The 15,696-nt window shown below is 39.2% G+C and overlaps 1 protein-coding gene across 1 annotated transcript in view; it reads right to left on the reverse strand.

Moving 5' to 3' along the window:
• HEXB (hexosaminidase subunit beta) overlaps positions 1 to 15,696 on the reverse strand; it is a 32,110-nt gene that overhangs the window by 3,365 nt on the left and 13,049 nt on the right. Inside the window, exons 4-9 of the mRNA XM_043887881.1 lie at positions 10,485 to 10,531; positions 10,112 to 10,222; positions 6,339 to 6,440; positions 4,327 to 4,456; positions 2,459 to 2,639; positions 1,755 to 1,841 (exon numbers count right to left, since the gene is read on the reverse strand). Of these exons, the coding sequence (XP_043743816.1) occupies positions 1,755 to 1,841; positions 2,459 to 2,639; positions 4,327 to 4,456; positions 6,339 to 6,440; positions 10,112 to 10,222; positions 10,485 to 10,531 (658 nt within the window). The remainder of the gene's footprint in view (positions 1 to 1,754; positions 1,842 to 2,458; positions 2,640 to 4,326; positions 4,457 to 6,338; positions 6,441 to 10,111; positions 10,223 to 10,484; positions 10,532 to 15,696) is intronic.

Genomic DNA, 15,696 nt, shown 5'->3' on the forward strand with positions numbered 1-15,696 from the left:
ATGAGGACCTTAGAATAAAGGAAACTAGAAACCGTCCTGTGACAGCACCTAAGTAACTTCCAACAGTGCTGACAGTCAATTCACAAATTATCTCCTGATACTCAGACAACGCTGGGTGTTATGCAGGATTAAAAAAAAAGGTCAAGAAAATCAGACTGCATCATGCAAAAGGCTAAACAGGAAAAGGCTAGAATCTGGACCTGCTCAATGCAGGGGTTGGCAAACTACCCTGCAGAATGTTTTTGTGTGGCTCATGAGCTGAGAATGGTGTTTATATTTGTAAAGTGAAAGTCGCTCAGTCGTGTCCGACTCTTTGCAACCCCACTGACTATACAGTCCATAGAATTCTCCACGCCAGAGTGTTAGAGTAGGTAGGCTTTCCCTTCTCCAAGGGATCTTCCCAACCCAGGGATCAAACCCAGGTCTCCTGCATTGCTGGTGGATTCTTTACCAGCTGAGCCCCAAGGAAGCCCCTTTTTACATTGGTAAAGTGAACTGAAGTCGCTCAGTCGTATCCCACTCTTTGCAACCCCATGGTAAAGCACACTTTAAAAAATATTTTTAAAGTATGCAGCATGCTTGCTCAGTCATGGCTGACTCTTTGCGACCCCATGGACTGTAGCCCACCATGCTCCTCTGTCCATGGGACTGTCCAGGCAAGAATACCCGAGTAGGTTATGATTTACTCTTCCGGGAGATCTTCCTGACCCAGGGATCAAACCCACATCTCATGCACTGCAGGCAGATTCTTCACTGCTGAGCCATCGGGGAAGCCGATTAAACCACATGTGCCCCGTGAAGTCGCCAACACTTATTATCTGGCTCTTTACAAAATAAGTTTACTACTCTTTACCAAAGGGCAGCACTGTCGGGTAGATCTTTATCTGCAGGGATGGAAATGTTCTATGTGTGCACTTTCCAATATGGTAGCACTAGTCACATCTAGCTGTTGGCTGCGGAGCATGTGAAATGTGGCTAATGTGACTGAGGAACTGAGTTTTTAATTTTCTTCAAGTACAATTTAAATACAAACAGCCACATGTGGTTGTGGCTGCCATACCAGATAGCACAGGTATAAAGTAAAAGCAGCGCTGGAGTTGACAAAATGAATTCCAGGAGCTAGATGGTGACGAAGCCTTCACAGGGTAGCCTGGGTTTTCAGCTGAGCTCACAGAACAGGTTAACCATTACCACCCTATGTCTCAACCGTTACTGCAGAAGGATTAGAGTCACCATGTTACTGATTTAGAGAAAATAATGGGTACTGCACCCTCCTTTATGATTTTTATCTGTACTTTGTGTAACAAAGATTATAACATGTACACTTTGAAAAGGAATGAAGAGAAAATGAGAATATAAAATAGTACTAGATAAGAGCTTCAGTTCAATCACTCAGTCGTGTCCGACTCTCTGTGACCCCATGGACTGCTGCACATCAGGCTTCCCTGTCCATCACTAAATCCCAGAGTACTCAAACTCATGTCCACTGAGTTGGTGATGCCATCCAACCATCTCACCCTCTGTCTTCTCCTCCCGCCTTCAATCTTTCCCAGCATCAGGGTCTTTTCAAATGAGTCAGCTCTTCTCATCAGGTGGCCAAAGTACTGGAGTTTCAGCTTCAACATCAGTCCTTCCAGTGAATATTCAGAACTGATTTCCTTTAATATGGACTGGTTGGACCTCCTAAATAAGAGCTTAAACTTTTACAAAAGGCACTGATCAAATAAAAACAAGTAGGCTTTCAAGTAACTTACATCTGCATATAGAAAGATTGTAGTTTCTTAAAATTTTTGCCAAAGCCTTTGTTCATCATGAAATTCAGGACTGCTGGATTGGACTCCCTTAAACAGAAACAGTGATTAAAATTTCATTAAAAGTTCAATATGCCCAATCTTTTTAAAGCAACATATATCCCCAACATCATTTATACACATGGAAATGTATTAAAGTTGTAAAGAGTAAAATAAGCCCAATTATGCCTAAAATAAGCCTAATTATACCTAAAAAATAAGCCTAAAATTTAATTATGAGTTATCTTACCTTTCCACTGCAAATAATTTTTTTAGAAGGTGATATCCTGTAAAAATGGCTTTCCCTAAACTCCCATGTCTTTCTTCCATCTCAGGCTATTTGCACAGAAGACTTTCACTAGAAAAATCTCTCCCACTTAATCATTACCCTCTTCACTAAAGCTATTCTTGTTCTGTATTTAGTTTTTTTTTTAATCCCCATTTTCTTCTGCATCTTAATTCTTCCTACAGGCTTCTGTCAATAGCATCCGTATGCAAATTATGTAAACAATTCACCCTCTTAGGAGTTGTGCTGTTAGATTAACACCTCACAGAGATGTTCCCCCAAGTCTTCCCTTTTCACATGGACACCTCTACACTTACTTCAAAGATAACAGGTTTTAAAAAGGGGCGGGGGGGGGTGGGGGGCAGTTAACAGATTTTCATACCAACAATCAAAATTTACTTCATCTCCTCCCAGATGAATGAACTCATCTGGAAACACAGTACTAATTTCTTTGAAAAGTTTAGACAGGAAGCTGTAAGTTGAATTCAAAATAGGGTTTATAGGTCCAAAGGTCCCAGATGGCTCTGTTGCATGATAACATGGAGTCAGGATGTCTTTCTGGCCTAGAAGGAAACATGGAGAATCTTTGCTGAAGTAGTAGTTCAGTCACAAAGACAAGACTTTGCACATGATTATATTACTTTATTTTGTTGAAGATATATGTAAGAGATTTTATACAGAAAAAGATAAGCGTGTTTACTAAGAGTTACTTTGGTAATTTCTTCAGATAAGAAAAGGGAGAATTAATTTCTGAATACTGCCCCTGTCCCACTTTCTTTCCATTTCCATCAGCCTCTCTGAGATTTTATCCATTTCAGATACTATCTCAAATATTAAGGGCTCCCAAATCTTCAGCTTGCCCCAATCCTTTTCCTCAAGTTTCAAACTGTATTTCAAATTCCCTGCTGAACACAATTAGCTTCACTTCAAATATACTCCAACAGGGCTTCCCCAATGGGTCAGAGGAAGAGAATCTGCCTGCCAATGCAGGAGACACAGGTTCGATCCCTGGTCTGGGAAGATCCCGTATGCGGAGCAAGTAGGCCCCTGTGCCACAACCCCCGAGCCCGCCTGCCGCGAGCAGAGGAGCCCCCACGCGCTACAACCAGGGAAAAGCCTGCATAGCACAAAGACCCAGCACAACCCAAATAAATACAATTAAAAAAATACAATCCAGCAGAAACCACAGTCTCTGCCCCAAACTCCTTCTGCAGCTTCCCAATTTCCACATCCTGGTCCGTGAGCCCCCATCCCACCTAGTCTCTCGTCCCCTCCTGCTGGAGTCAGCCAGTCGCCAAGTTTTAGAGATGAGAAGTCTCTGAATGAGATGTTCTATAACTTGCCCAAGGTCACTCAGTTTATAAATGTGAGAAAATGAAAAGTGAAAGTGCTAAGTTGCTCATTCGTGTCCGAATCTTTGCAACCCATGGACTGTAGCCTGCCAGAGTCCTCTGTCCACAGAATTCTCCAGGCAAGAATACTGGAGTGGGTTGCCATGCCCTTCTCCAAGGGATCTTCACCTCCCAGGGATAAAACCTGGGTCTCCAGCATTGTAGGCAGATTCTTTACCATCTGAGCCAGCAGGGAAGCCTAAGTGCCAGAAGCAGGACTCCAGTCCTAGGCAGTCTAGCTCCAGAAGCAGTTCTTAAGCACCCAGCAGTGAAGAATCCACCTGCAATGCAGGAGACCCTGGTTTGATTCCTGAATCGGAAAGATCCCCTGGAGACCCTTCTCCAGTACTACCCACTGGAGACAGGCTACCACTGCAGTACTCATCGGCTTCCCTGTGGCTCAGATGGTAAAGAATTCACCTGCAGTGCGGGAGACATGGGTTCAGTCAGGGGTTGGGAAGATCCGCTGGAGAAGGGCATGGCAACTCTCATGCACTGTCCTCCAGCTAAATGCCTTTCCTGCTATTCCCGCTACCAGAAACATGAATATGTTCTTTGATCTCTCAACAACAATTTAGGTGTTACTTCCTTCACTGCTTAAATGTAACTGTTTAATTCACATATCACATTCTACTTGTAATCATTTCTTGTTTTCTTTTATCCCTTGTGTTTATACTTTAGGCAATGCCTAGATACAGCGACCTGCTCACAACAGACATATAATAGTTACTGAATTACAACCATCAATAGTGCTACCTTTGTGCAAATCACAAGTAATAACAAAATAAGCAAACACCAAGTCGTGAGACGCAGGAGCACACATGTTCACTTTTCTCGACTCATAAAACACACTCCTTACCTTTTCCCCAAGACGCCGTATGTCCAGGGCTATCAAATTCTGGCAGGACGCGAATCCCTCGTAATCGGGCATATTCTATCACTGTACGGACATCGTTTGGTGTATAAACATGAGACAAAGAATAGCTTCCCTGTAAAAGTCACGTTTATTAAAATTAAAATGTATGAGCTGTTTACAGTTCTGTTGTACTCTGACATCTGCCAGCAGACTTTTCAGGTATCACGAAGTATTAAAGTCTTATGTGATGTTGGATGACTCCTTTAAATTATCTGTTTACTGCATCTTATCAGTAAGCTCTCAGCACACTTTGGGTTAATTTCAGATTTAATGACAGAACTATCTATCTCTACCAGCACCTTGTTTAAGCAATGTCTGCCATCACACTATTTCAACCTCATGTGACTGTATAACAAAACAGAAATAGAATGTTCAACTCCAAAGTGAAAATTCCTAATATATTGCCCTTGTCAGTTTTAGAATCAAAATTCACACATTATTACAAAACATAGCTGTTGGTATTCAAGATCACTTTAATTACTGCCAGCAGTAAAAATTCCCCTTGAGATGCCCTGATTTTTTTTTTTTTTTAATTAAAGATTACCTTTGGTTCTGTCTTATGTACTTGAAAAATTAGAACTCAGTATCAGTGGTAAATAAAGGTCCATTCAAAGTGTTACTATGGCACATCTCTCAAGGTATAAATATACAAATATAAATAAATGATCAACTCCTTAAAAAGTAGTCTTGCCTTCCCCAACCCCAACAACAAACCTGTATTGGATTAAGACCCGATCTAAGTTTATAGCAAATACAGGGGACAGAAGAACAAATTGACACTGGAAAGGCAATCAACAAAACCCAGATTGTGGAAAACTACAGGACAAATTGAACTTCGTTTCCTCAATGAAAATAATAAATTAAAAGAAAAATAAAAAGACATGGTCAGGGATGGGCACCCATAGATCAAAAGAGAACAGATATGTTAACTGACCACAATGTATGGAGTTTATTTGCATCCCACTGCAAATAAAAAAATTTTTTTAAAGAAAAAGGCTCTTGGGGAAACATGAATAATGATTGGCTATCTGGATTATTACTAAATTTTTAGCTTTGATAATGAGTTATTTTTAAACAGGCCTTTTTACTAATAAGAGATGATGTCTGAGATAACCTTCAAAATAATGGTGGAGGGGATATAGGTGTTGTAGGATTGGCCATTACTTGATTATTGAAGCTGAGTGATGAGGAAATGGGAATTCATTAAATTCTTCTTCTGTATATGTTTGAAGCTTTCCATATCAAAAGCAAACAAGAACAGGAGTGCTGCTAGGATTTCAATCCAAACACATCAAAACTTTAAGGAAAGCTTTGGAATTGTGACCAGAGGACTAACTTAGGATCTTGGCTCTGCCCCTTCATAACTACAACTCTGCATGACACAGGCAGCCTCTCTTGCCGTCAGTGACCAGCTCTGTAGCACAGGGGATCCAGTGAGACAAGGCTTGCTCCCCGCTTCACTGGTCTATAATTCAGTCAGTTTGAACACTTCTAACACTACCATTATTTTCTACGAAGGAGCCATTATCTCTACGAAGAAGCCATTATCTCTCAAGATTCCCTACTTCATACAGTTTTTTAGAGAGAAAAGAAGTTGTCATTTACAGAATTGAGAACAATTCTGTTTAAAACACTTATACAGTTGGGCTACTTGATAAATATAATTATTTAACTTTATGTTAATCACAAAGGCTCCAGGTCTCCTACATCCATTAAGCTTTTAAATTTTTATTTGTATAGCCCCATAAATGTTTACATTTATGATAACAATTACAAAAGCAGACCAGTTTTGTGGACCTAAAATGCTCAGCAATAGCGTATTAAAAATTTTAAACCATGAATATAGAATTTACACCTAAATTCTATCCATAATAGGAAACACTTAAGCTGCAAACTTCTAAGGAAACCACACCCAAAATTTTTGTACACCAACAACAATAACATGAATTACTCACTTTATTGCTTAATTCAGGAAAAGTGATGCTCTGATAAGGGAAAGACTGGTCATCCACGATGTGCCAGTGGAGAACATTAAACTTATTAAAAGCCATGGCATCCTGCAAGCGAACAGGTTGAAAATTTATATACCTTTAAACCACAATGAGATTATCAACTCATACCTGTCAGAATGGCTATTATCAAAAAGGACACAACAAATGTTGGTGGGAATGTGGAGAAAAGGGAGCCCTTGTAAACTCCTGATGGGAATGTGCATTGGTACAGTCAACAGTTTGGAGGTTTCTCAAAAGACTAAAAATAAAACTTACCATATGACCCAGCAATTCCACCTCTTGGTATACATAACCCCCAAAAACAAGAAAATTAATCTGAAAAGATGCATGCACCCCAGTGTTCATAGCTGCATCATTTACAATTGCCAAGATACAGAAGCAACCTACGTGTTCATTAGCAGATGAATGGGTAAAGATGTAGTGTATGTATATACAATGGGATTCTACTCTGCAATAGAAAAGAATGAAATTTTGCTATCTACAAGATGGATGGACTTGGAAGACATTGTACCAAGTAAAGTCAGTCAGACAGAGAAAGATAAAAACTGTGATATCACTTATATGTGGAATCTATAAACATACAACCAACTAGTGACTATAACAGAAAAAAGCAGACTCAGCAAGAACAAACCCAGTGGGGAGAGGAAAGGGAAAAATAATTACATACCACAGATATACATTCCAATTTATTAATACTTATCTATATCCAGGATTGTTCCCAATGTGTCTGTTTCCTTTTAAAATTCCTTTTCAACAAGGGAAGGATGTGAAGAAGTATAAATTTCTTTTCACTTTTCAAAAAGCCTATACATAATTCATATCATAAATTAAAACTTTAACTTTGCCCTACTGGAAGAGAGCCAGCTCATAAATTCCCAGTAGCTCTTGGCTACCACTACTGTGTTGTTTGGGAATAGAGCAGAGGAAAAAAATGGGATTTACAATTCCCACAGTACTGAGATTTGAGTGCCAACTCTTTCTTACAAATGAAAGAAATTCAGTACACAAACAGCACAAATCCAATTAACATTCTCAGAAATTTGGGGGCACTGACACCGATTTTATGTACAATCTGGAGGAGTAAACAATATAATATGTATATAAAATATAAAAGATGATATGAAGAAAATGGAAAATAAGCGGAGAGACTTTCCCTATCAGAGAAGCAGAACATACAGCCTCCCTCCTCATGATGGGGCAAGATGGCAGAGCAGGAAGGCCCTCTTCCTCACCTCCTGCCATAAATAGCAAAATTACTATTAAGAGTAACTATTGATGAGAAGCACCTGAAACCTAGCGGAAGAGATTTCTTCACAACTCAAGATATAAAGATAGAAACACAAGGAGACAAGTAGGTGGGTCAAGACCCACAGTTCTGGGCAGATGACCCATAAGTGGGAGGTGAACACAGCTGTAGAGGTTCTGCCCAAAGGGGTGAGGAATCCGAACCTGTATCAGGCTCTGCAAACCGGGGGTCCAACACTGGGACAGTGAGCCCCCCAAAACTTCTAGCATTGAAAGCCAGCAGGACTTGAATACGGGAGAGCTGAAGGGCTACAAGACACAGATTGTGCTTTTCAAATTTCACAGGCTCTTAGTCCCAAGGCAGAGGCAGTAATTTTTAAGAAGCCTGGGTCAGAACCACGTGCTGATCTTAGCCTCCCAGAGAGGCAGGAGACAAGTGGGAATCCCCCTGGGAACAAAAGCCCTAGAGGGAGCCACTTTGGGGGGCTTGCTGACACTGGTGACGTTATCTGCTGTTTTGGAGTCCTCCTTCTAGACACTTAACTGCCCATCAACAGGCCAGCGCCAGTCCCCGAAGCCAGTCCCACAGGCAGCTGCCCCAGGGCCCAGCTCTGCCCACCCATGGAGCAGCACCCCCCACAGGGGGCAGGGCCTGTTATATATGAACCTTATGGTAACTACAAACGAAACACCTATTAATAGGTACACACACAAAGGAAGGAATCCAAACATAACACTAAAGATAGCCATCATGTGGCAAGGGAAGAGAGCAAAAAAGATAAAAGGAACAAAAAAGAACTATGGAAACAACCCAAAACAATTAACAGAATGGCAGTACGTATAGATCCATCAGTGATAACTTTAAATGTGAATAGACTAAGTTCTCCAATCAGAACAGAGTGGACTCAGCCATAAAAAAATGAAATCTTGCCATTGTGACAACACGGGTAAATCTAGAGGATATTATGTTAAATACACCAGAGCTACATCAGAGAAAGACAAATACCAAGGATCTCTCTCATCTGAAACCTAAAAAGCAAAATGAAACAAAAACAGACTCAAATACAGAGAGTGGTTGCCAGGAGGGTAAGGGGGTGGGTGAAAACAGGTGAAGAGGATTATGAGGAATGAACCTCCAGAAACACGATAAATAAACCCTGGGAAGGTAATAATATTGTGATAACTATATGGGCATAGATGGATACCAGACTTATCCTGGTGGTCATTCCATAATGTACGCTAATGCCAAACCATGATTTAGTATACCTGGAACTAATAGAATATTGTATGTCAACTACATTTCAATAGAAAAAGAATCACATATTAATTCATTCTTCAAGTCTAAAATGAGATAAACTGGACGTAAAAATTTATGTTAGTCTTTGGTAAATGAGATTATGGGATCACCATTTTATGTATATCTGTGTTCAAACTTTTTTCTACACTAAGCCTGTATTTCTTTCATTAAAAATTACAATAATGTCTTCTGAAGAAAAAAATCAAGGTTTAAATACAAATGTAAAAATAACTTTTTTATAACAGGCTATGTTCATAAATGATTCGGCGAAGGTACAGGAAAACTTCCTGATCCTCACAAACTGACAGTGATGGGAGGGATGAACCCATAAAGCGTCAGTAAGAGGAGAGAGTTACGTCAACGCTGCTTCCCAGCGCCCACCACCTGAGGTTCCATATTTCTTTGGAACACTTTCTTAGTTACAAAGCTGCTCTCAGATTCCTTTCTAGGCCACTGAAAAAGCAGTAAGTGGAGGTCACAAAATTAAAGGTCCATAACTGGAGATACTGGAGAAGAAAAGAGCAACCCACTCCGGTATTCCTGCCTGGGAAATCCCAGGGACAGAGCAGCCTGGGGGCTACAGTCCATGGGGTCCCAAGAGTCGGATGGACTAAGTCAACAGCAGCAGCAGAAACCAGAGGTGATATATTCCTGATGAAAAGTCTCGACCCTGGGAGGGGGGATCGGGATGGGGAATAAGTGTAAATCTATGGCTGATTCATATCAATGTATGACAAAACCCACTGAAATGTTGTGAAGTAATTAGCCTCCAACTAATAAAAAAATTTAAAAAAATAAAAAAAATAAAAAAAAAAATAAAAAAAAAAAAAGAAAAGTCTCGACCCATGATTTGACAGTTGAGATTTACATAGAGGGCCAACAGGCAGCATTAAAACTGAGTGTTTTTCTTAACAATGCTGACTGAATCCTGGGTTAGCCTCTCTCCCACCTCAATGAAAACAAGAGGGTGATTCCCGAGGGGAGCCTCCACTTCTCAGCAGAGGAAACATATATCTCAGGGAAGGGAGGGAAAAGCCCACTGCTTACACTCACTATACGGAAATAGACTTAGTGTATGGAAATGAATCCCTTGTTCCAACCGGCACAACAGCACAGTGACCAACATACAGTAACGACATGAAGGAGCAGACAATGGAGTTAAACAATCACCTACCAGAGTTTTCAAAATCATCTTAACGGGCAGAAAGTGTCTAGAGGTATCAATTAAAACTCCTCTATGAGGAAACCTTGGAGAATCTACAATGTTGGATTCATTGGCAATGAACTAAAAGACAAAAGAAAACTTTTATTTATTTTTAGAATTTTCTCAAGTTCAATGATGATTACATCTGTCTATGCAAGTACTGGATAAGAGATTAATTTACAACCAAACAAAGTGTAAAAACTACATTTACCAGCTAAGAGACACACTTGGGGAGAATAAACATTCAAGAAGCAATAAATAGCTAAAAAGTTTACATTTTTCCAATAGAATGTTTTATTATGTCTACCCAATAATGTTAGTAACATACAATAATCATACTTACAGTCCCATAAGAATCTTGATAAATCAACTGGCTAAACGTCTCTAAACCTGAGGAAAATAAAATTTATAATTTATTGCATTAATTTATAAAGGAGAAAATAAAAGATACATTATCCAAACATAGAACCATAACCAGAAAAGGCAAATAAAATTAAGTATGTTACACTCTGTAACATTCTCTAAAATAAAAGCTCGATTTAAAAAAATCCCTGTTGCTATGAAAAAAAAAAAAAAACAACTTCATTGTACCCATACCCGTGTTTGTGTTTGTATGATAAACAGAAAAAATAGTGATTTAAGAAAACAAAATTCCAGTTCCTTAATAAATTTATAGCGTTATAAGAAAGACTTTTCATAATAAAATATTATAGGCACTTTAGAGGGTATTGAGAAAGTCAATTCCTCGGCAGGGGGATAAGAAGTCCAGGGGTCCCCCTGAGGAGAGAGGGGCCTGGGGTCCTCAAGGAGGAGGAAAGGACAAACTTTTTTTTTTTCCCTCTACATTCCTTAATCACATAAAAAGATTTTTTTTCTTTAAGCCTGGAACTCATGATTACACAACATATAACTCAGTTTAAACTCTGTACTAGGGATTATATAACAACAATGTATCCTGCTTCAGGACAGTTTCTCCTTCCTGAAAACCTTCTGACTAATCCTGGTCTGGTAGGATCTTTCTATTGTTAAATTCTAATCCTGTTATCCGAAAATGTAAATTGTGGGAGTGGGTCTGGTAAAATTTTTACAACTTTGAGACATTCTTTTGATTTATTGTAAAAAACTAAATCTGCTCTATTGACTATGCCAAAGCCTTTGACTGTGTGGATCGCAATAAATTGGAAAATTCTGAAAGAGATGGGAATACCAGACCACCTGACCTGCCTCTTGAGAAACCTATATGCAGGTCAGGAAGCAACAGTTAGAACTGGACACGGAACAACAGACTGGTTCCAAATAGGAAAAGGAGTACGTCAAGGCTGTATATTGTCACCCTGCTTATTTAACTTATATGCAGAGTACATCATGAGAAACGCTGGCTGGAGGAAGCACAAGCTGAAATCAAGATTGCCAGGAGAAATATCAGTAACCTCAGATATGCAGATGACACCACCCTTATGGCAGAAAGTGAAGAGGAACTAAAAAGCCTCTTGATGAAAGTGAAAGAGGAGAGTGAAAAAGTTGGCTTAAAGCTCAACATTCAGAAAACTAAGATCATGGCATCTGGTCCCCATCATTTCATGGGAAATAGATGGGGAAACAGTGGAAACAGTGTCAGACTTTATTTTTTGGGGCTCCAAAATCACTGCAGATGGTGATTGCAGCCATCAAATTAAAAGACGCTTACTCCTCGGAAGGAAAGTCATGACCAACCTAGATAACATATTAAAAAGCAAAGACATTACATTGCTATCAAAGGTCTGTCTAGTCAAGGCTATGGTTTTTCCAGTAGTCATGTATGGATGTGAGAGTTGGACTGTGAAGAAAGCTGAGCGCCAAAGAATTGATGCTTTTGAACTGTGGTGTTGGAGACTACTCTTGAGAGTCCCCTGGACTGCAAGGAGATCCAACCAGTCCATTGTAAAGGAGGTCAGTCCTGGGTGTTCACTGGAAGGACTGATGCTGAAGCTGAAACTCCAGTACTTTGGCCACCTCATGTGAAGAGCTGACTCATTGGAAAAGACCCTAATGCTGGGAAGGATTCGGGGCAGGAAGAGAAGGGGACGACAGAAGATGAGATGGCTGGATGGCATCACAGACTCGATGGACATGAGTTTGAGTAAACTCCAGGAGTTGGTGATGGACAGGGAGGCCTGGCGTGCTGCGATTCATGGGATCGCAAAGAGTTGGACACGACTGAGCGACTTAACTGAACTGAATAGCTAATTTTAAAAGTATATAACTCCCTTGGTAACAGTAGGAGTTTTGTGTCCCAAAACTCCGCTACACAACAGCTCTTGAGTGATCAAGGCTGGTCCATGGTCCAGAAGCTAAATCTTATTTGGCGATTAGAAATCCAACACCCTTTACCATAAGCTATCAGTACCTAAACTTCACAGAAGGCTAAGAGGCTCAGAAAACACCATGAAACCAGAAAGGCTCAAATTAAACAGTGTTTTATTTATAGCTGCAGACTTTTTTATTCATGTGACTGTTCCCTGTTATAGGCCAATTCCTCTATCTAGCCTTGACTTTACCAAAATTCATGATTCTAGCTGACAACTATATTGCCAAGGAAAATTTTAACCTAAGAATACAGGTATACCTCACTTTATTGTACTTCAGTTTCTTGCATTTCACAGATTTTTTACAAATCCAAAGTTTGTGGCAACCCTGTATTGTTAGATGATATCTGTATTTATCACCAATAAAGTATTTTTAAAATGGAGGAGGAAACACAACCAACTCCAGTATTCTTGCCTGGGAAATTCCATGGACAGAGAGGCGTAGTGGGCTACAGTCCATGGGGTCACAAAGAGTCAGACATGACTTACTGACTAAACAATGAAAACAATTTTTAAATTAAGGTATGTACCTATTTTTAAGACACAATGCTATTGCACTATACTGTTGAAAAACTACAGTATAGTGTAAGCATAACTTTTACACCCACTGGGAAACCAAAAATCTTGTGTGACTCCCTTCATTGAGATAGTCACTTTACTGCAGTGGTCTAGAACCAAACCCACAATATCTCCAACGTTTCCCTGTAGTGCAAGCTCAAATAAAAGAGAAGATGTGACAACATACTACAAAAATATGAAAGATCATAAGAGACTAGTATGACCAACTATATGCCAACAAGTTTCACAAGTTAGAAGAAATGAATGAACTCCTAGAGAGAAAACCTACCAAGACTGAATTACGGAGAAACGGAATCTGAGACTGATTACCAGTAAGGAGATGGTAACAATAATAAAACGTCTCCAACAAACAAAGGCCAGGACTGGAAGGCTTCACTAGTGAACTCTACTAAACAATAAAAAAGAATTAATTATTAGGATATGACACCAAAATCAAAAGAAATAAAAGCAAAAATAAACAAATGGGGTGACACCAAACTAAAAAGCTTCTGCACATCAAAGGAAATCATCAACAAAATGAAAAGGCAATCTACTAAAGGTGAGAAGATACTTGCAAATTATGTATCTATCAAGGGGTTAGTATATAAAGAATTCATACAACTCAATAGCAAAAAACAAACAGTCCAATTAAAAAATGGGTAGAAGATTGTGAACAAGTATTTTTTTCAAGGAAGACACATAAATAGCCAACATGTAAATGAGAAGGTGCTCAACATCACTAACCATCAGGGAAAGGCAAATCAAAACCACAGAGACATATCACCTCACACTTGTTAGAATGGCCATGATCAAAAACACAAAAATAACAGCTGTTGGCGAGGATATGCAGTAAAAGGATCCCTTAACACTGTTCATGGGAATATAAACCGGTGAAGCCACTATGGAAAACAACACGGAGGTTCCTAAAAAGCTAAAAATAGAGCTACCACATGATCCAGCAACTCCACTTCTTGGTGTTTATCCAAAGAAAACAAAACACGAAATCCCTCCACCCCAAATGTGTGTACCTCTGTGTTCACTGCAGCATTGACTACAATAGGCAAGATACGGAAACAACCCATCCATCAAAGGATGAATGGATGAAGATGTGGGGTGTATATGTGTACAATGGAATACTATTTAGCCACAGAAAGAAGGAAAGCTTGCTATTTGCAACAACATGGATGGACCTTAAGGCCATTATGCTAAATGAAATAAGACAGAGAAAGACAAATACTTCATATTGCATGATCTCAATTAGATGTGGAATCTGAAAAACAATAAACCAAGCTCATATATATAAAAACTAGAGGCAGAGGTAGGGGGTGGGCAAAATGGGTGAAAGGGATCAAAAAGTACAATCTTTCGAATATACATAAGTCCTAGGGATGTGAGGTACAGCATAGTGACTGTAATTAATAAATATTGTGCTACCTATTTGCAAGTTGCTAAAAACAGTAAATCTCAGAAGTTCTCATCATAAAAAAAATAATTCTCTTCTAACTATGTGTGGTGACGGATGGTAACTAAACTTACCCTGGTGATCATTTTGCATTAAATACAAATATCAAATCATTAAGTTGTAAAACTGAAACGAATATAATGTTATGTCAATTATACCTCAAAAAAAATTAGGGAAGAATAAAAAGTTCAAAGTTCCTTAGGCTATGCCTCCCTCCTATCCCCAAATACAGAATAACTTTGGAATTTTCTGTTAAGTACCAGTACACTCAACTATCATTTATGGCACATTTGTTACTTTCAAAGTCTGACAGGAAGCGGAAAATAAAGACTTCCTGGACTAGATTCACAGAACGCTCTCAAAAGTTCTTATGTGGATTAGCGCAGACATCAATAAAGCTCATTTCCCCAACAGGCCCCAGATAAGACAAGCAGACCAGACTGGTAACAGTTTAACATCACATCCCAGTATATGTAAATAATCTAGATGATAATATCTGTAGTTACATTTGCGGTAAGTTATCTATAGCTATTTTCGTGTCATTATTTTGAATAAGATCACAATCATACCATTATTACTATGACTATAAAGCATAGCATTAACAATCATTATTTTATTCTAGATAACACTCAACCAGAGTCAAATCCAAAGGTTTCTCTCCTTTTAATTACTATAACTTTGGCTGGCTAGCTCACATTAAAGAAAATCATTCTTCTCCTTTTTCAAAACCATAGTAATCTGGAAGCCAGTAAAACAAAATCTCATCCTCTCAAAAGAAGAGGTCAAAGCACCTTTTGAACATCAAAAGTAAATGTCCCAATGCCTGAACTTTGAAGTTCAGACTAAAAGTCACAGGAAAAGCTTTTAAGGTTCTTCTCTGCTCACTGCCTCCAATCACTCAGAGTATATTTTTATCTTTTCACAACGTTCCTGCAAACTTTCTTATATTTCTAAATTCACAGGAATTTAAAATGGGTGAAGGGTTCTCTTCTTTTCTAGGTCATCATGGTGTGTGTGGTTGACTCTGTTCCTGAACTTCTCTTCTTGAGACTCCCAGGATCAAATGATTCCTGGCCAAGAAACAGAAGAATCGTCCAATTCCCCAGTGGATTCAGCTGAAAATGGACAATGAGATCAAGTACAACTCCACTCCTGAAAGGAGACACCGGAGAAGAACCAAGCTGAGTCGA

This window comes from Cervus elaphus, chromosome 25 (genome assembly GCF_910594005.1).
Source record: "Cervus elaphus chromosome 25, mCerEla1.1, whole genome shotgun sequence".
Taxonomy (NCBI): domain Eukaryota; kingdom Metazoa; phylum Chordata; class Mammalia; order Artiodactyla; family Cervidae; genus Cervus; species Cervus elaphus.